This window comes from Diadema setosum, chromosome 22 (assembly GCF_964275005.1).
Source record: "Diadema setosum chromosome 22, eeDiaSeto1, whole genome shotgun sequence".
Classification (NCBI taxonomy): domain Eukaryota; kingdom Metazoa; phylum Echinodermata; class Echinoidea; order Diadematoida; family Diadematidae; genus Diadema; species Diadema setosum.
Genome location: NC_092706.1, coordinates 18,063,079 through 18,084,196, shown reverse-complemented (window position 1 = coordinate 18,084,196; position 21,118 = coordinate 18,063,079). Strand labels below are relative to the sequence as shown.

General features: G+C 37.3%; 1 protein-coding gene across 1 annotated transcript in view; it reads left to right on the top strand.

Annotated features, from left to right (window-relative positions):
- Positions 1-15,079, top strand: part of LOC140245174 (prolow-density lipoprotein receptor-related protein 1-like) — a 212,964-nt gene extending 197,885 nt beyond the window's left edge. Inside the window, 10 exon segments of the mRNA XM_072324772.1 lie at positions 1,058-1,249; positions 1,840-1,983; positions 2,952-3,027; positions 4,340-4,558; positions 6,042-6,238; positions 7,347-7,470; positions 7,880-7,923; positions 8,810-8,894; positions 9,747-9,900; positions 14,143-15,079. Coding sequence (XP_072180873.1) covers positions 1,058-1,249; positions 1,840-1,983; positions 2,952-3,027; positions 4,340-4,558; positions 6,042-6,238; positions 7,347-7,470; positions 7,880-7,923; positions 8,810-8,894; positions 9,747-9,900; positions 14,143-14,289 — 1,382 coding nt within the window. The 3' untranslated portion in view covers positions 14,290-15,079.
- Positions 15,080-21,118: the final 6,039 nt, after the last annotated feature.

The following is a 21,118-nucleotide window of genomic DNA, read 5'->3' as shown; positions in this document are numbered from 1 at the left end:
TGGCATGCCGGAAGCAGTTGACGGTGTGCAAAGTTTGCACATTTTGCTCAAACAAGCAGAGCCACCCAAACTGATCTATAAATTGCCAAATACCACAGTACAATGATGGCTTCACTAGGATACTCGCTATTCCATTCCTCTCACAGGTAGGTTGCATTGCATGGTGATTGAATACCTTTGTTCCATAAAGTGAGGGGTTTTTTTTCAGTAAATTGTAATTTTCTGTCATGGTTGTGTGTGCAAAAGTTATGCCTAATGATGTAGCTACTGGTCATTTGAAAGGGAAATAAAATCATACAATGTAGATTTGTCATTAAATTAACATCACTGGAAATCTTTGAATTTTCTGTACAACTTTGCTCACTGTATGTCTAGCATAAACATTGTATAACAAGTTACATGGCTTTAAATGGTTTCACGGTTGAAAAGCTCCATCTGGAACATCACTCAGCGTGATAATGGTCTGTGAGGGAATGGTATCTAATCGAGCTGTGTGCTCTTTAGCTTTTGTTTGAATGCCATTGAGTCCTTGATGGAAATTAATGAGTGGGGGAGGGAGTTCCAATCTTTGGCAGATTTGGGGAAAAAAGACTGTTTGAAGCAGATGGTCTTGCTAAAAGGAACCTCAAGGGAGAGCGGGTGAGATCTTCTTGTTGTAGTCACAGAGGGGTCTTGTTTCTTGAATTCTAAGTGGTCTGTAATAGGGAGATCTACATTGTTGTGGATCATCTTGTGCATCATGACCTGCCTGTTGGAGTTGGAGGGATGCAAGCATGGCTGTGACAGAGCTTTCATGTTTATAATCGTTAAGGATGAACCATGCAGCTCACCTTTGGACAGCTTCAATTTTCTGTATGTTGTTCTTGGTTTGTGGGTCCCATACTGAACTGCAATATTCAATATGGGGATGGGACAAGACTTTTGAATGCAATGTTTTCAACAAGAAGCATGTGTGCATTGTGGTTTCAGAATAATGTGGCACACAGGGGGTTTACCCTGTGGCACATATTAAAAAGAGTTAATAGAACATTTAAATTCATAACTTTTGATTTCACAGATTCTGGTGTGCCATTCTCTGTTGATGTCTTTGAGGAATGGATCTATGGAGTTACCAAGACACCATACAGGGTCTTCAGGGTCAACAAATTTGGGAATGAGAGTTCCCAGAGTGGTCAGCTGACTTATCTGACCGAGCCACTGACCAGGATGTCAATGGTCAAGATTGTCCAGAAAAACAAGCAGGATAGTTGTGAGTTTTCATTTCATTGAAATATTTGACTTGGCTGACACATTCATGTGCATGTACAGAATTAGTAAATGTATATCTACAACCGTTATTGTTTAATAACTTTTGTCATAGCTGTTCAGTATAATCAGTGTGTTTATGATTAATAAAAGGAAATTATCTGAATATTCATTGTTGTTTTAGCTGCTAAATTTGGTTTTATCGGCTGGAGTTTAAATGGAATTCCAATTTATTGAAGGACATGCGTACAGACTGCACTTGCATGTTAATGACTATATGTGTTGTAGGTATGTTCAAGAAGATGCTCTTGCCTTTCAGAAGTTAACAGTAACAACAGCCAGCGTTAGTGTGATTTGCTGTAAACTTCTCTGAAGGTAGAATTGAGCCATAAAGGAGCATTACTGAGAGAGCATCTAATGTTCAAAATGAACTCAATAGAATTGTGAACATGTCAGATAGCATTGCTATTTTAAAGGAAGTGATTGTTTGTAGAATGCTCGTTTACTCATGTATTTTGGAAGTGATACACACTTGATTCCGATGAAAAAGTTGAGCCATTTACGATCCATGTTGAATTTACCCCCACTGTCCAGCTTTGACCAACCCGTGTCAGCCAAAGTCCTGTGCAGACCACCAGCTCTGCCTCATCAATGATCTCATGGCAGACAACGCAGGTGTCACTTGTCTCTGCCAGGATGGTTACCTCATGACCAGAGGAATATGCATCAAGGAACAAGGTGAGATTTTGCAAGGAGACATCCTCTAATGCTATAGGTTTGGATTGTAGCTTGATTGAATCACCGAACTATAGAATACCGAAGTGTGGCTTCGTAGCCGTATGTCGTCATGGAAACGGGGTCGGAACAACCTCACAAGCCCCCCAAATACATTTGTAGCTGTCAACACTATGGTTGCTGCTAGCAATGATTGTACATGGTTCCAACCCACTACCCAAAGCCTTGTGCAAGGATATCTTGTTTGGAGCCAGTACTAAGTGATAACAAAAGACTGTGAAATCATTACTTCAATGCTCTATGTGATATCTGTGTCAGCAGAGGACTATGTAGCAGGCAGTTATTAGAGGTGTAGTGTAATTAACAGTTTGCTTTCCTCACTCATGTACATGTAAATTATGGTAAATGTGTCATGACTTCACATATTGCTCTCCTCAAAACAATGAATGATGACCACACAGGCTTAAATTCTAGTCAGCACAGCACTATCAACGTTTATTTGCAGTACCAGTATGTGACTGTTATGTAGACATATCTGAGAAGTAGGAACCATTTTGTACCAAACAGGGGGAATGGTGTCCATTTGTATGACTATCATCAGCAGTAGTATGAATGTGACAGTAAATTTGAACATTATGGAAAATTTGAATAATCTTTTTACAAAGTTACTTTCACATTTTGGATTATTTTAATAAAGAATGTACGTGTTCAAGTGCATTGTTGGGACCATTTCAGGAGAACTTTCAGAGAAACTTACTTTGGAAATTATGCAGAATTGCAAGCAAGCAAGTTTTTGGCATTCCTTTGATTGCGTGTTTAAGTCAGGTGTACCTTGACAGTCTATTGATGAGAATGATAGTCTCTTGCACTCTAAATGTTTTGACAATGTTTACCTTAGTGTCCTCTGAAACTATGACTGCTGTTTTTCTCATGTGCGTTTGTATTTTTTGTTTTGTTCTCCTGTTTTACAGTCCAATCACCGTGCCAAAATGTCCAGTGCATGAATAATGGGACTTGCATTAAAGTGAATGAAAAGGGAAAATGCAGGTAAGGATATTAAAAAATATTCAACTTTCAAATCTCTGCCCTCAGACTGACATCAGGGTCATAGTATACATATATTGACTTCTTTGAGGGGCATGGTTAAAACTATTCACCCAGAGATGACCTCTCAACAGTGCTATGCCTTTGGCTTCATCTTAGGGCATAGCACTTAAGAAATCGTATGGGGCAAATAGTTTTAACCTGAACCCGAAAAGAGGCAGTCAATACATGTCATCTATACCACATCCCACATGATTGAAGTTATGCCTAATTAAAGCATTGAAATGAAGTTGTCATGTCACTGGTCAGAGAAATTACATGCAATATCATATCACAATGCCCAGATATAGATACAGGAACGGCGCAGTGTATTCAAAAGTGTGGGGGCCCACTTCCGGGTTTCATGAGCTAACAAAGTGATGACACCTTATGTATTCCTTTGTATGGTGCACAAAAAGTGTGGGGGCCCGAGCCCCCACGGCCCCCACGGCTGCGCCGGCCCTGAGATACACTGTATGTGCGCCAGATTTACTAATACGCGCATCTTGAAAAGCCACTAACTGACTGCTGGGCAGTGTGGCAAAAACTATTCACTGTACCTTGGACCAATCAGAATTGAGGATTCATCAAGTGAGGTACATAATGCAGAAGAACCACTCCTAATATTTCCCCTGAGACTGTAACTTGGCTAGAACACCTATAAGAGGCATTGTTTAGCTGCCCCTGCCTCATATGTAAGAAGAAGAAGCCTCTGATACTGATAGAGACAACTCTACATTGTCTGCCAGGGCCCCGTTTAATAAAACTTGTTATCAGTGACAAGTTGTCATAGTTGTTATAAGCTACTGAAATCCTTGCCTCTGATTGGCTACGAGCAAATTTGTCACAGAAATGTGGCAGTTGTCACTGATAGCTAGTTTTCTGAAACGGAACCCTGGTCTTACTACAAATAGTAAGATTTGAGTTTAAGGTGCTCATGTGAGATTATGGCAAGGGATGGTTTTGTAAAAGTCATATTTCATACATTTTTAAATGCTTACTCTGTTTTGCTGGTAGAAAAGACTTCAAGCAATGTTATCATATTTTCAATCTAAGTTGTATGTCGTGTGTATATTTACTTTATTACAAGTTAAGTGTACTGTCATGTAAAGACTGAGAAAATTCCAAAAAGCAACAGTAGCTGCTCTGTTCATCTAACAATGAAACCTAAAAAGGTGATGATTGTACACATTTTATGGCATGCTGATGTTGATAGAATAAAAACTGAACACAGGCGTATTATGCAGATCTATGTATTCTCTCCTCTATGATACAGGTGCCCGTTTCCATTCTATGGTCCACTCTGTGAGAGAGACAGGTGCAAGTCCCACTGCCAACATGGTGGTCAGTGTACCTACAGCTCAGGGGGAGTCCTTAGCTGTGAGTGCAGACCACGATGGGAGGGACCGTACTGCACCATCGACAAATGTCGCAGCTTCTGCAGCGGCCGTGGGAGGTGCATTGAAAATCAAGCTGATGGCACAATTTCATGCAGGTAGGATTGGGCCTATGTTACTATTCTTTGTCAGAATTGAGCCAATGTCCTGTTTGTTGCAGTGCATATTGACATAACTAATATTAACACACTTTTATGATGGCTGAAAACACCGACAATCATTGTACAGTTCAACTCGCCTAAGTCGACATCGCATATGTCGAATAATCGCGCAAGTCGATGATTTTAAAAAGTCCCGATTTTTCCCCATTGACTTACGTGTATTAATTCACTCACAAGTCGAATTTTGTAAGTCGAATACTCGCCTAAGTCGATAAAATTCCAAGAACACTTTCACGGAAAAACCATTAAATTCACTGTGCCTAAGTCGAATAAGATTTTATTGTGCAATAAATCACTGTCAAAATCACGAGACGCCAGTTTTTGTTTACATAAGAACTAGCCCCACCAGACAGGTGACAAAAGAATGATCTAAAGTATCAAAATTCAAAGCAATCGCATGCGATTGTTGAACTCTCTTTGTGTTTGGAGGTCTGCTGGTCCAGCCCTGTCGCGCTAGCGCTATGTACGTACAGCGACTGGGCTGTGTAATAGTTGTGCGTACAGCGACTGGGCTGTGTATAGTCTGTGTATGTTTGCAGTCTGCGCAGGCTGTGCAGTGGATGGATGAAGCTGCTGAGTTTTCAAAGCGGAAAGTAGGGGGAAAGTTACGGGCACGGGTAAATCAGAATTACACCTCTACACGCATTTCAAGCCACGGTATGGTAAACTAGAATCAATCACTGATCACTGCTCAAATATCGTTCATATTCACTTCCCCAAGGTTTAACAAGGGTGTAAAGTAATCGGACCTGTGCCAATACTATTAAATGCACTGTCCATGCAAAGTTAGCCGCGGCCCTGCCGGGCGACCCGTGCTGCGGCACACCACCTCTCCAGCTCTCGGCTCCAGAGTAGACAACATACATGTACATTTATACATAATGTACGTGTGGTGTAACTGTTGTTAAGTCGATTTTTTCGACCTACGCACAAGTCGAAAATCGCCTAAGTCGATGTGTTTTGCTCAGTCCCGAGAAGATCGACTTATGCGAGTTTAACTGTATCAATTTATAAATTGTGAATGATAACAGCTTTCCATTTGGAATAGGGTTATTTCTTTTTCTGTTCTGTTTTTTTTTTTTTTTTCAGGGAAAGGATATAAGCCTTATTCTTTGCTGTGTTTTTGTTTTTGTTTTTGTTTTTTTCAGCTATCTATTGTCAGTGAACTCTTGAAGATTGATGAGAAATACATTTTTTTATTTTGCACCGTTTGCTTCCAGTTTGTTCCCATTCTGTGAACTTCAGAGTGAACGTGTATGCACTCCACCATTTTCTGCACAAGAGTTACATGATACCAGTATTCAGATGGTAATTCTATTCGTCTCTTCATGTATTTTGCATTCTACTGTCTCTGCATGTAGATTTCATGTGTTCAATCTGCCACCATGTCTTTACCTCTTACTCTCTTTCGACAAATTAGCTGTGACCCTAAGTGGACGGGAGAACGCTGCGACGAAAGAGTATGCGATAACCACTGCCAGAATGGTGGTGTTTGTCGTTATGACAACAAGGGGCAACCCACCTGTCAGTGCCCCCCAGAGTTTCCCGGTTCGAGGTGTGAGGGCCTGCCGTTTTGCCAGGAGTTGTGTGGGCAAGGCAACGACTGCGAGCAAATAGGTAAGGAGTCTTCTTTTCGGGTTGGGCTGATGTTGATAGGACGGCTGATGTTTATAGTGTTATGGAACAAGAATATGAGATATTCATTACTTGTACTTTGGCATGGTAGAGTTCTGAAATAAATTGTTCACATGTTTTCAGATGTCAGAATGATTGGAAATTCAGTGTCTTCCTTATCACAAATTTTGTTGATTGAAATTTTCAGGAATTTGTGATGAGAATAATTCAACTGAATTTTTAGCCCCTTTGTAGTTTTGATAGTATTTGTGTCCTTTGGTAAAACAGGAAAATAAATGTAACTACCACTTGCTTTCAAGGCTAGCAAAGAAATAATGTTTAGATTTTCAGATAGAAAATTAAGATGGATAGAAAATAGAAATTTTCAGGAATTTGTGATGAAAATAATCCAACTGAATTTTTAGCCCCTTTGTAGTTTGTAATACTGTATTTGTGTCCTTTGGTAAAACAGGAAAATAAATGTAACTTCCACTTGCTTTCAAGGCTAGCAAAGAAATAATGTCAAGATTTTCAAGATGAATGTAATGCCTATTTATGGTGTAGAAAAAAAACTTATGTATTTCAGCTGTTCAACTGCATTCATTTACACAAAATTTGCTCACATATAGTTACATAGAAATGCTGTGGCTATGCCGATGAGCTGTGTTCTCCACGTTTTCATAAGATCCTTTGGCATTCTATGACTTCAAATGCATATGTCTTTTTTTTTTTTTTAATTCATTCTTGAACTTGATACTTCTCCTAGTAAAATCATATGAAGTTATCTTTTTTTTAAACCTTCAGTTTGCATTTCAGTTTCCTTTTAGAGCCTACTTGAAATTAACTGTTTGTACCCCAGTATCAAAAACAAATTGTTTTGTGATATGCTTGGTTCCTGCCGCATAGTGCTCAAGATGCGCCACATGCAGTAGGTTTATAATGGAGTAAATTATCTTCAAAGATAGAGGTGACCAGAACTATCAAGTGTCATTAGTACTCTGAATTTTTGCATGGTGGAGGTGGCATTCTTTTCAGACTTTTCTTGATGACTATTCATGCATGTAGGAATGAATTTGAGGTAACAAGTTGTGTCATATGTTCCCTCTACCAGGAACGGAAGTCAAGTGCGTCTGTTCATGGAGATACCAGGGGCCACAGTGTGAGGTGGACCGCTGTGCTAATTGTAGTGGAGCTAACCACTCCTGTAAGCTGGAGAATGATGCCATAAAATGCATGTGAGTATGCCAGGAGCAGTCATCCACAAACAAAAATCTTACCCCCCCCCCCCCCCCCCAACAAAAAAAAAAAAAAAAAAAAAATCCATTTCCATTGCATCATTATGACACTTTCTTGTTCAATCTTATTTTTCCTCACTTTGCAAATATCTTTGGCGAGAACAATTGCTGGTATAGTTCATCGTCGCATGCCAAGATATATCTTTTTTGCACATGTATTGATTTTGATTGGAAAACTTAGTTTGTCAAAGTCATATCTTGAGCCTTCAGTTCTACTACAAAATAATAGCAAGACCTTTATTACCAGCTGCACATTGAATTAAGATGGTTTTTTTTCAAAGATTGTTGGCAAGTTGGAGTTATATTCATGACGTAAAGCTTTTATATTGTTTGTGTTTCTTCTCAACAGCAAGCCCGACAAGCATACGTCCAAAAATACCCGGCAATCTAACAGTAAGTCAGTGCATTGGTACCTTACATTAGTAACACTGCACTTCCATGCCCTGCAAGTTTTACATCTGTAACTTTATGGTGATTCTAATTTTGTACTTCAATGGCTGTACGACAAAGATAGGGGGAGAACATTCTTTCTCCATTCCAAAACACTGTATCTAACTTATCAGTTGAAAGGAAGTATCTTACATCTGTCTTTCTATACAATGTATAACAACACAATGATCTCGCAACTTTGTTGACTGTGATGACTAATAATGTGCATACTGTGATGTCATGCACAAGAGACGGATTCATTCATGATGCCTACCTGTTGCTCAGAGTTAGCTGAATTTTAGAAGCAAAAGTTTCACTGGTGATTAACTGGAGAACAGAGAAGGCCTTCCGTAGCCTACTTCACTGCCAGATTTAACAGTGATGCTCATTTTTACACAACAAATAATATTATTGCTAGTGATGAGGAAACTTTTGTGATGGTGATGCAATAGTAATTCCTTATATCTTGGCTTTATGACCACCCCATTTCAGCAGTCTTCATAAAATCAACATTTTTCACTTTTGATATTAAATGTTGGTACCTACAAAGCAAGTAGACTAGTTTTACAGTTGAGTGTTTGTGTCTGTGTGTCTGTGTGTGTCATCATGTTTGTGTGTGTTTATCTGTCTGTCTGTCTGCCTGTATTTAGGATGTCTTTGGACATCAGCAAATGTTAAAGACTATAGAGTTCTACAGACTCTTGCTGCAATGTATGACTTACTTCCATAGTCAGTCCTCTTCCTTTAATAGCTAGAAAAAGTTACAGTTAATATTCTTGTCCATGTCATGCTTGTACCAAGAATGTGAATTTTTAGCCTAGTTTTTATCCTCATCTTTATTCACGCACAGTTGCCGTGGCGGTGATAATCTCTGTGCTCATCTTGGCAGTTCTTCTCATCTTACTGGCTTTGATCTGTCACCGGTGGAGAGGGAGGTAAGAAATCATGCCTCAAGTCTTTAAAAACTTGAGTGTTATATACTTGACTATTTCTGAAGGGCACAAACCCCAGTCTACCTTTTTGCCTCAAATAAGCATTCATGATAACTAATTCTACCTTCATTTGGCCAATTATTGCCGCAAATCAGCCAATAACATGTGAATGCAAACTCCATATTTCAGTAGAGTTTGCAACTCTGCATCATTTCGTTACTAAATTACAAGAAGAAAAAACAGAAGTCAACATACTGACAAAAGGGAATCTAAAAGGAATTCCTTTATTTCTGACAACGTGACAGCTAATATCAGTAATGAGCGAGGTTGGTGCAAGTTGGTATATCATTCAATAGGTAGTCGGAGATTAGCAAAGTTTGTCATATCACTTATTACTCTTGTTTCATTTGCTATGTACTTCTCATTTTAATGTCTGAGATTGCTTCATGTCACATCTAAGTTCACGTGGTGTTTATAATTAATAAATCAAAAATTAATTATGTAAATCAAAATTAATAATTTTCTATTTTGAAAACAAAAATGTGTATTTACATTCAGTCCAGTGACCTCTTTCTATTACCTGTAGCATGTTCGTGTATGACTGGTTTTTTTTATCAATTATGAAAATCCATGACAAATTGTGAAAGAATTTTGTACATGTCACTGAGACAAATTGAATGTAAGATGTGGATGAGAATCCTGGATGAGATATATAGTAAGATGACAATTTTATATGGTTCAGCTTTTGAAGATATGCCAGAACAATAACCGAAAAGGTTACCTTCTTCTTAGCATCAAGGGATAAATGAGCCAGTGTTTGCTTCTTAACCTTTGACCTTCTTGACATGCGAACAGATTGAGGAACAGTTTCCGTCACCGGAGGATAGAGGAGGAGGAGGAGGATGACATGGAGTTCGGTAACCCCACCTTCAAATACTCCCGGCAGCTGAACCAGGAAGAAGACGAGGGGGATCAGATGGAGGGGCCTTTCACGATACGAGATCACAAGGTAGGCATACATGTATCGTACTTGCCACCCCTCTGGACACTAACTGTGTGCACAGTCTTCTCTTAAGTGACATATCAAGAGGTATCTACACATGGGACTATGGGAGACATTTATGTGCTTTTTCAATGGAATCAAAATCTCGTCCACAAATTAATTAGTCTCTTGATTCTTCTTCTTCTTCTTGATGCACAATGAGCCCAGTTGATAGTATTTGCTGACTGTCACTGGTCATCTGGGGCGAATCACAAAGGGGTTGGCATCATTTGTTTTCTGGTGTGTGCATGTGGTGGACCACTTTACTGGATAGCACCATGTCTCTTGATAAAAAACATTATGTGACCCATCAAATTGTTGAAACGATTAATTTCGTAGATGTTAAATTCCGGAAACTTGCAAAAGTGAAAGGTGATTCAGTTTAAAAGCTAACATATTTGATTTTCAGTGATAAATCTAAAATTTTAATATCTAAACTACCTTCTGACTGAATATCAGTGTCTAAGAATGTTTGAAATGTATAGACGTTGTACTCCTTTGGAAACTTGTTACTGAGGCATGTTCAATCCTGAGAGTCTTAAAGAATCTGGAATGCCAAGAGCCAAAAACTGACATTTGGCAACTTTTTTTTTTCAGTTTGTCATGTTGATGCGTTACATGTACTCACACCAAAGATGCTTATCTAGAAATGTGATCTCAGTCTTATAGTTCCTACTTTACCATCTTAGCCCATTAGTCAATAATTACAAGGGAATTCATTTTCAGTGTAAATTATTTATTTCTAGTTTGAAATCTCGGGGAATAGTTAACCAATTTAGATGGGAAATCCTGTTGGTAGATGATGACATGTCATGACAGGTTTGAAAACCAGGCAGTTACAAACAGGAAAAATTAGATGCAGTGAGATACAATGTATATTATTTTAAAAGCACTCTCCCTGTAGTGTTATGGGAAACTTCACAACAGCTAAAAAATGAGGAAAATCAAAAGTGTGTTGGAAGTGTTGGAAGGTCAGTGCAGTCAAGACAGTTAAAGTTTAATGTTCTTAAGATACTGGTACTGTTTGGGTCAAGCGGGTCTGTGAAGGAAATGATAAAACACATACCATTCAAATGGTTTGAGATACCTGTACGTTGTGGATATAATTTTTACAAAATTAACACCTTCAAAATTGGACAACGTCCAGAAATTCAAAGGATAAACATATACAGTAGAAAGTAGAAACAGTAAATGTGCATGTCAAGAATGCACATCCATTTGCAGCCTTTAATTTTGTTTTTGCTATTTTATTGTGTCCTCTACAAGATTTTCTTTTATTTGTATATAGTTATTATCATTCTGACTGAGAAGCACCTTTTCTTTATGCCTCTTTTTTTTTTGTAAAAGAGTTTTATTGGTTCTGCATTAGAGAGAAAAATGGAAAATCTAGGCTTGCCTTGCACTAGTGGATATTTGTTTAAAATAGAATGATTGAAACAATGCCATTTTTATGCATGGCTGATATTTCATTTGTCAATAAAGCATTTCTTGTTCATAGTTTATTTTTGGAATGAAGGATTCTGCTGTTTTGATATTCCATTACATGATAAAGTGAAACTTTGCTGTGTTTCAAAACAATGTCATCTTGCAATCATCCTATTTTTAATGTGCTGTAATCTCACAGCCTGTTTCTGTACTCTGCTGTCTACCACTATATTTCTATTCTTCTATCCGTTTTGTTTTGTTTTTCAATGCTGCCCGCCTTGGTTGCTGCAGGGAGCAAAGAAGCTCAACACACCAATTTACCAGAGATTGAACAATGAAACTGAAGACCTTGCGGTCGATTCTAACATTTAAAAAGCTCAACAAACTCCTATACATACATGCAGGTTGTTTGCTGGAGTATATTTGTTCTCAAACTTATTGCATGCTATGATTGGTGATCATGTGCTTCTCTAGAGTTTATCATTCCTTTCTTTGTGAGCCACCTGTTTTGTTAAAGCTTCTTAGTTTGGCATAAAGAATAAAAGGTATGTGCAGCTACGCACTGCAAAGAGATGGAAATTGCTTTCCTCGATGTTTCATCGCCATGTGGCCTGGGAATACTGTGTTCTCCCTATGGAAACCATTTTTGAACAGTTGTGTCATATAAAAATTAATTTCAAATTTTGTGAAAATACGATTTGTCTCTAGCCGTCATGGCCCGAATTGTGTCGGTCAAGCTACCTTCCATGCTGACCATTGTTAAGATAACTATTTTAATGAACCAGATAGATCCATGATGCCCAAATGATTTTGACCCAAGTCATATTTAGACTAGATGTTATCAATCAAATGCATGTCAGTCGTGTTAAGGAATTATAGATTGTGTCTTTTAGTTGCATTGAACAATGTTTAGTCTGTCATATTGTACAGTGAAGTTCAGATTCTTAAAATGTGTTGATGGACATTAGAGTTACTTTCTTTGTGTCTGGTTCTAGTGCATGAGTGGGTCTACATTGTATTCTTGCAGTTCCCTTGTCATTATGCTCCATATATAATTCTGCTGTGATAGTGATTTGAGATCCATGTCCTGCTACTACACTGAAATGATGAGAAGGGTGGCAGTCAAAGAAAGAGAGCTCATGGAAACCAGAGTGAGGAGGGAGACAGTTTGCAAAACACAAACAAGCAACAACAGAAAACCTCAAACAAAAAACAAACAAACATGCAAGGCTACCTTGTACTTCATTGGAAAGCTGAAGTGTATGCTGCTTGAGAGTGAGAATTATCAAATATTTTCACATATAAACCAGAATCATTACTTTCCAGTTGAAGTTAAGGTCTTATTGTTTGAAATTTGACCCTAAAATTGTGTGTGTGTTTGTGTGTGTGTGTGTGGGGGGGGGGGGGGGTAGGGTCTCTTAGCTTACCATATAACCAAGTAGATATCAACCATGTGCCTTTTTGTTCTTTATCAGAGCTTTGTTATTTTGATTTGCTTGTATTTCTCAACTATAATCTATGGTAGTCAATCAAATGCACAAGTATGATGAACCTAAAACATTGTTGACCATGTGCAGGAATAAGCAGTATTTTTGTTTTTGATGTATTTTTGTGTTTAGTCTACATGTATGTGAAACTGGTTCACTTGCGTAGTGCATATCTAGCCATTATATGGAGTTCATGAATTTGTGATGTGCTTTTGTGTATTGTGCATGTGTTAGTCTGTGAAGTTTTCATATGCTGGACATGTTATTTTCTAGTTAAGCTGTACTGCTTGATTGTCTGAAAAAATAAAAGCATTCAGACACATTTGACCTGAAATCCAGTAGAACAAGTTTTGATTTTCAACATTATGAGTGATCAACTGAGTGATCTGCCTATTTTCAGTGCTGCAAGTATCCACATTAATATGTGCGTTTTGACATGATGTGAAGTTTGTGAACGCAATTCCACAACAACGTGGATTAGTTCCAAGCTGCGGTCAAAACTTCACCTTTTTTGCACATGCGCAAGCATTACATCTTGGGAGGGGCATGTGTAGGTACGATGATAATCTCTATTTCCTTAAGGGCGTTTGTTAAAAAAAAAAGTGTGGATTATTTTCAGAGTATGTGAACCCACATTTTATAGAACTGTATGCATCATTCTTATGCAGATGACTAGGGGAAGCATTTGTGAAAGGAGTATTTCTTTGTCGTCAACTCCTGAATGCCTGTTCAGTAGACATTATCACCAAAGAAACTGTCTCATGATACATAGAATTCTTCAACAGTGACAACCACGATAGTCTTGAGCCTTTCGTGGCTGTCACTGTTGATGAGCTGTGCATTTTTACGAGCACATCGTGCATTGACTACCCCAGATTTAAAAGTGCATCAGTTTTCTACTTCTTTCCTGAATTCCCGGCCTGTCGATACATGTACAGGATGTTCTTCATTTTGAAATGATACTGTAAAACATAATATATTCGCAGCATGAAATTTTCACGAATCGGAGTCAACGGCCTTTTTCGCGGCAGGAAATTTTCGGGAATTACCACTGACATTCAATGCATATACATTGTAGTATAGACGAGAACTTTTGCGTGCATTTTAATTTCACGAATTTTGGCACACGCGAAATGTGCGAAGTTATAATGTTTTTTAAATTTTTTTTTCGTTTTACAGTATCAAGAGATCCAGAATTTTCTTGCTCCTTTTCTTAGAGAAAGACGATTCAATTCCCATTGATTTTGTTAACTTTTGATTTCTTATCTTCTTTTTTGTGTGTGTGTGTGAATGGCAGGCAAGGACAAACTTCTCCAACCCAATTTACGGCTCACTCATCAACAGCAGAGCTTCAGAGCTCAGTCTGGAAGAGCAAAACAGAGGCATGGACATCGTGCAGCAAGATACGGAACGTCTCCTGGAAGACGACGACGACGAGATCTGAGAGACAGACAGAGACAGAATTTGATGAGATCCTCTTTGAGCTGACACCAAATATGACTTTTGAAAGTTTTGTGCTGCCAAGATTGACTATGAATGGAACTTGTTGAACATCAGATTTTGACTGCTCCTGTGTTTTTATTCCTGTGGGGAGATTTGATCGGAAGACCAGCAGGTAGGGGAGCAGCGAAACCGTCCTCCATGGTATAAGAGAGCTGATGTAAGAAGTACACAGCATTCATGACTGGTTTCTTGCAGCAGAATGGATACAAGGAAAGAAGAAAGAACAATATAAATATGACCACTCTCAGCCTAAACACTAGCTATGCTTTTGCGTTCATGATTGAATGTTCCATCAGTGTAAAGAGTAGGTTACATACTTTTCAGAAAGTCATCTGATATGATAAGTTGTTTGTAAATTTCATTTGAACACATTATGTCTAACACCATTACATTTTTTGAGCTTGAGCACTGACACATGTTAATGCAAAGATGGAAAAGTAACAGTTTTGTTTTGTTTTCTTGTGTGCCAAGCTATAAATTCACTAATTATTATGCATATTATGAAAACAAGGTCTTGACATGTACAGAACATTGTAGAATATTAGCACCTGAGTGTATTCATGTGATGAAACAGTACTGAAATGAAACAAATCCAAATGCCAGTATGTGTTTGAAAGTAAGATACTAATATATTTTTACAAGACTGGAAAGAAGGTAGATGAAAATTTTTACCCCATATTTTATGCATTTATTACAGTGTTGGTATCTCCTTTTATGAATGCTAAATTCTATGCTTCTTTGTTTCTCTGTACTGTAATTATTGTACTGAATGTCATTGTACCATGTATATTAGATACATCAGTTTACAAGGTTTGTGGGGTTTATCAGGTGGATTAATCATAACTCTAATACTTCTATAATTCGTTGGTAAAAGGAAGTTGTACAACTCATAGCTTACATACCTGTCATCAAGAGCAAATGCAAGTTGATTCCAGTGGGAGCAGAAAATATCCGTTGCCTTGATCTAGATTTGATGTGATGTATATTACCATGGTCACATGCTAAATTGCTTCAGTCTTGGACACATTTTTATGCCAGATTCATTTAGGAATGCATGTTTCTCATGTCAATTACTTTTTCCCTCAAACTCTTTCTAAAATTGTCCCACCACCCTTACCAAAATTTACATATTTTTTCTGGTAACTGCAACAAAAAGCTGCTTACCACATTTACAGACAGTGTAAACAACTAATAATGCACCTTTTGTGATATAGCATCCGTTTTGTGTCTACATTGATTGAGTTGACAAATGTTATCATCCTGAATTGTGACAAATGTCAGAATGACTGCACTGATTCAAACAGAGAGGCTTTTTATAATCTATTTTTGCACTTTTCTTGAAACAAAGACAAAATGTTGCTAAATGTGTTATTATTATTATTCATTTGTATTTATAAAGAGTGTATGTGATGCATATTTCTTTCTTTATTTAATTTTGTACTTTATAATATGTACAGATATATTTCCAGTTGTGTCATCACATATCATCCATGTTTTGTCACCCAAACAGCTGTGAATGACAAGTTGTATTGTTTTTTCCATTACTTTTACAGCTTTTATTCTGTGTATTACCTTTTCACATTCTTGCACATCTTGGGTTTTTTTTTTTTTAGTTTTGTTTTGTATTGTTTTTCCAATGCTGTTATATATATGTATTTATAGATTTTCAAAGTGCTCAGAGTCCTGTTTGTCCACAGCTTAAGCCTTGATGTTCCCCATTCTTGCTGCCCAGGTATTTTTCTGTGTTACGAAGTTTTTTAGTTGTTACAGCCGAGGCCAAAATGATATTTAACAACTCTTGTAAACTACAGAACGGTTAAGCAGGGTTTTCTAACATAATTATTTGCAAGGTTTCGTCACAAGGACTCTCAAGATCTCAAAAGATGTTCCCTATTAGCAGTTATTTACTCAAGGTACATAAAAGTATCATAGCATAATGTACCAGTATGTAGCTACTGGTACACAATTATTTCAAGCTGATGTTTTGGGGAGTTCAAGCTGTCTTATTTTGTGTCGTTCCTCACTGACTGAGCACTGAAATAGTTTCACATGTTTGCCTATTAGAACATCATGCAGCACATTCTTTGTCTACCGTTTCTTGGAGCTTGAAACAAATTGCATCATCTGTGGCAGCAGCTCCCACAGGAAATATACATTTGATATTTTTACTGAAAATCCAGAATGAAGCTGTGAATTTAAGTTAAAGCTCCAATCTGCATCAAACTATCCAGTAATCATGACCTTTAGATGATTGTCACATAGTTAGTGCAGTACAAAGTACACTACAAATAGTCTTTGTCACACTAACCGGAGGATATCTTGAATATATCCAAGTACTGTGACTTAAGGAATTCTAGAGGAATAAATGTACTCACACTTTGTTTCAGTGTGAATGGAAGAGACATGCAAGAACAGTGTAGCAAAATTGATGGAATACATGTCACCATTTTCTGAAAACTGGATGAACTTGGTTTTGATTTGCACTAGAGAGTGCACTTTAAAATATTTGTGCACACTAGATCTTTTTTTTTTTTTTTTTGGCTTTCATGACAAACAGGATATTTTTGTTTTGAGATATATACTGTGTTCGTTGGAAGCTTGCTCTGCAAAGAATTAGATTTCAACTGGTTCTTCATAAACCCCCCAGCTGAAGTGTGAATTGAATTTGCTTCTTACAGAGTTTGACTTGGATTTTACTGTAGAGGATACAAAGTGTTTGGTGCCGTTTAGCATGCCATGCACAGAATAATAATTATGTAAGTACTTCTATTGTGTTTAATTCTTTAGAAAATAAGTGCTCTCTTTTAAAGCCAGAAAGAACTTAAAACATTTTTCAATTTGATTCATTTTTATTATTCAAATTTTATGTATTCAAAAAAATATCACATACAAGTCATGTTGACGAAAGAAATACACTGCTTGATACAAATCAAGGTAGTTGGTATTCTCTTTTCTTTTTCTCATAATTATGTTACATACATCTTTGAAAAAAAAAATCTCCAAATTCTTCACATCATACTATTCAACAGAAACAAACTCAATATCTATAAGTCATTTCCTATGCAGCTAGCTATATTAAGAGTGCTCTCCACTAAATATGCCCTACCATTTTCTTTCGAACTTCTGCACTTGTCTATTCTTGATTGCAATTAATTTCTTAACTTTATGTATGTTTTTCAACTTTATCCAAGAATTTACCACTTGATTGAATGTGCACTGACTTTTTTACCTGGCGTTGTATTTCACATTGTTCGTATTCGTATGATAGTTATGGTCCCTTTGAAAATTCAATGTTTTGTCAAGACTTAAATCTATCGATGAACATTTTCCAATTCATTTTTTTTTTAATTGTCTGTGAGACAAATGATTTTTGATTGAAACGTCTTGTCCAACCTTTCGTCATTCTAAATTATTGGCTTGGTACATTTGGTTTGAAATGGACATCACAATGCTTCACATATCACTGTACAAAAACATTTTTGCCGGTGCTAGCCGTAAATATTTTATCCTTGTATCTTTCTTTCGGTGAGGTGTCTTTCATCTCGATTCATCTTGCTATATGAATGTTTACTTGAGAGTGGTTATCTTCTGTATTTTGCCATTTTATACATAGTTATCTTGTCTATCCACCCACAAGACAATTCATTAGGTGTGAGTAATTTAGAAATGTGCGTGTCATATTACTGAAAACGCAAATTCATCCGTTGTCATGCCGATGATCACTTGTCTTTATCACTTTTAAATGTCGTACATTCATTCACTAATGTGGCGGTGCTTTCACAAGAATTTTTTTTTTTGTTCTTGTCTGCTTGTAAATTAAACAAAGTGAAATATGTATGACATGTTATGGCCATATTTCTGTGTTTGTTTTGTGTCTTTATGTTGAGAACAATGAGGGAAGAGAATAAAAGATTTTTTTTTTTCATGGTCACGTGAAAGAGGAATGTATGTCGCGCATACATTATTGTAGATACATTGTGTAAATGTACCTTAAAGTACATGTACAATATACATTCCATTTTTATACTAAATATAGGTTTAAACCAATTTAATGTTAATTTTAAACGTACAAATAATGCTAGACTTGTTTTGAAACACAAACACAGAAGTAAACATGAAGAGAGACCTAGGTTTCGCCATTATTTGCTCAGAACTTCGTGTTCCCGACTATTGTCTCACTGGATATCTAGTGCGTAGTCAAGTGTTTCAAAGAGTAGGGAGAGCAGTATAAAGAAACGGAGGATCGCCCATTCAGCTGTATTTCCAGAATACAACTACACGTAATACAAAGCAATGTGCATTATTCCCAAGGTACAGTCAAAAGGTCACATTTTCCCCTGCACGCTCATCGGACGGACGTGTGCGGTTACCATGACAATTATTCGTTTGTTTTGTTTGGGGTTTTTTCAAACATTGTTTTTTTTTTTAAATCATTATTCTTAAGGATGCGCATTGTTTTCAGAGCTAGTGAACACAACTTTTATCGAATTATCTAATTTTCCGCATAGCCAATATGCGGACAATTGTGGGAGCATTTTGTGAAAGGGGGGTTGACAGGCCCTTGGCTGAGCGGACTTCTCAATGGTAGCCCCGATCATGGGACACACAACAACCCTGCTCTTGGAACGCACCTTACCCGCCTATCCCATTACTGGCATCCAGGTTGGCATCATCACCACAAGCTCACCCTATATGGGCCATTCTCCCAAAAAGTGTGCAAAACTGTGATTTTCGTGTCGCCAGCATGTTCATACAGGTTAAATCGATATTTTGTCCCTCAGAAATCAATTTTTTAAGTTAAATTCATCCGAGAGGATTGACCTGTAAAATACATGTATCAGTAAAGCTATTGGGACATCCGGGATAATATTAGAAATACGATCCGAAGTTTGATGTAACCCTAAAAACCCCATGTGGCCAGACAAGGAAGTGTTCATAAAACAAGTTGTAACTCGTTAACATATCATTCAAATCAAATCTTTTGGACCTCATTCCATTGCCCCTCGAGTGCCTGATTGAAAAATGATATTACATAACAATATGATGTTTTGATATTTCTCTAAGAGATCATTTATATCATGTCGCCAAATCGTGGTCAGATACATTACCCTTTTTCAGACTCTTGAGAGAAGATCAAAGAAATGCCGCATGGCAATGTAATTTCATGTGTTAAACAAAGTCAGCCTAACGCATACATGGAACCATGTTTTATTCATTGAATCTCTTGTTACAATATATATATATATATATATATATATATATATATATATATACTGATCCGAAGCCGCAGAAGCCTATTGTTATGATGAGCTGAAATCAGATACGTTACCTAAACTTTGCTGCATTTAGAAAAAAAATATGCTGTAAATAAAAACAAAGCTCAGATACTTTTTAGTACTTAAGGTAATGATTAATCACACAACATAAATTGTTGGAGAAACTGAATATTTTTGTAGATAATAGTGTGAGAACAGTAAAGGCGCATCAGATACGTTACCATCCAACATGTCAGATACGTTACCAATAAAATGTATCGTGCAGCAAGGTTAAACGCGACGCGCTTTTGCGCGCGGATTTCAGTCAGACCGCAACGTCCTGAAAAGCCTTCGCATTTATCGTACGCGTATGCATGGACCTCGCGGACATGAATACGTAATGAGCTGGGAGACCACATTTTTAGAGTGTCTGTAAATTTAAACGACATTATCAATTTTCATGATTTATACATCGATAAAAAGCTGAAGAGTTGTACTTTGACCACTTAAAATTTGACCACTTAAAAGGTTATGACATATAAAATATACTGAACAAGGAAATTATAAAACACAAAATTTGCATATTTTTCATTTTTCTCAAGGGGTACACTAGACCAACGAAATTAAGGTGGACCAAAATGGAAGAGGTATAAAATGAAAGAGGAAATATCATTCTATGAAAGCATAATGACTTTATGTGGACTGATCCTATGAACGGGTCAGGTTGGCGAATAACTCATTGCGTTGTACAGTTAATTTTTGACGAAATTTCAGTTTGCCGTGAATACGCGTTTCTGATTGGTTAATTCCCTCTGAGTGGAGAGTTGAACGAACCTCGCGGAATGACAGTAAACGTGTACTCTAAATACACTGTGTGTAGACGACAGTGTAGGACCCTATGGTGTGTGTTTGTGCGCGCGCACAATGTATGTATACGCGCTCAGGTTCAGGCAACTGCAGCTAAGATCTCCACGTAAACAACAAGAACAACACTCCACTCTGATCGACATGCTCAACTTTGGCTTGAACTTTGTTTGCACAACTAGATAGAGTAGCGTGCATTAATAAATAGCATACAAATCAATGATAAAAGATCTAGCACTAAGTTTGCGCACATGAGTTCTTTGGGGCTCTCTATTTGGTATTAGAATAATAATTTCTTATCAATCCACTGTATACATCGCTGAGTAATTTATCTAATGATACCCTGGGAGCGCATGATCATTCATGTATCTCAAATTGCCACACTATGATTTTTACTCGACGAGACTTTCAATTTTTATTGTTTTCTGAGCGAGGGACCAATTCAGTTCTTACTGTGCTATTATAACAAGTATATCTAAAACGTTGACTATCATTCATGTGGTGATTCAACCTATGAACGGGTCGGGTTGGCAATAAATAGAAAGCCTTGTTCTAATTTGTCCTAGGGTCGTTTGGAAAATATCGATATATTGCAGAGATATGAATAATGGTATCATAAGCTCATTTTATATAATGTAAGCATTAAAAGGT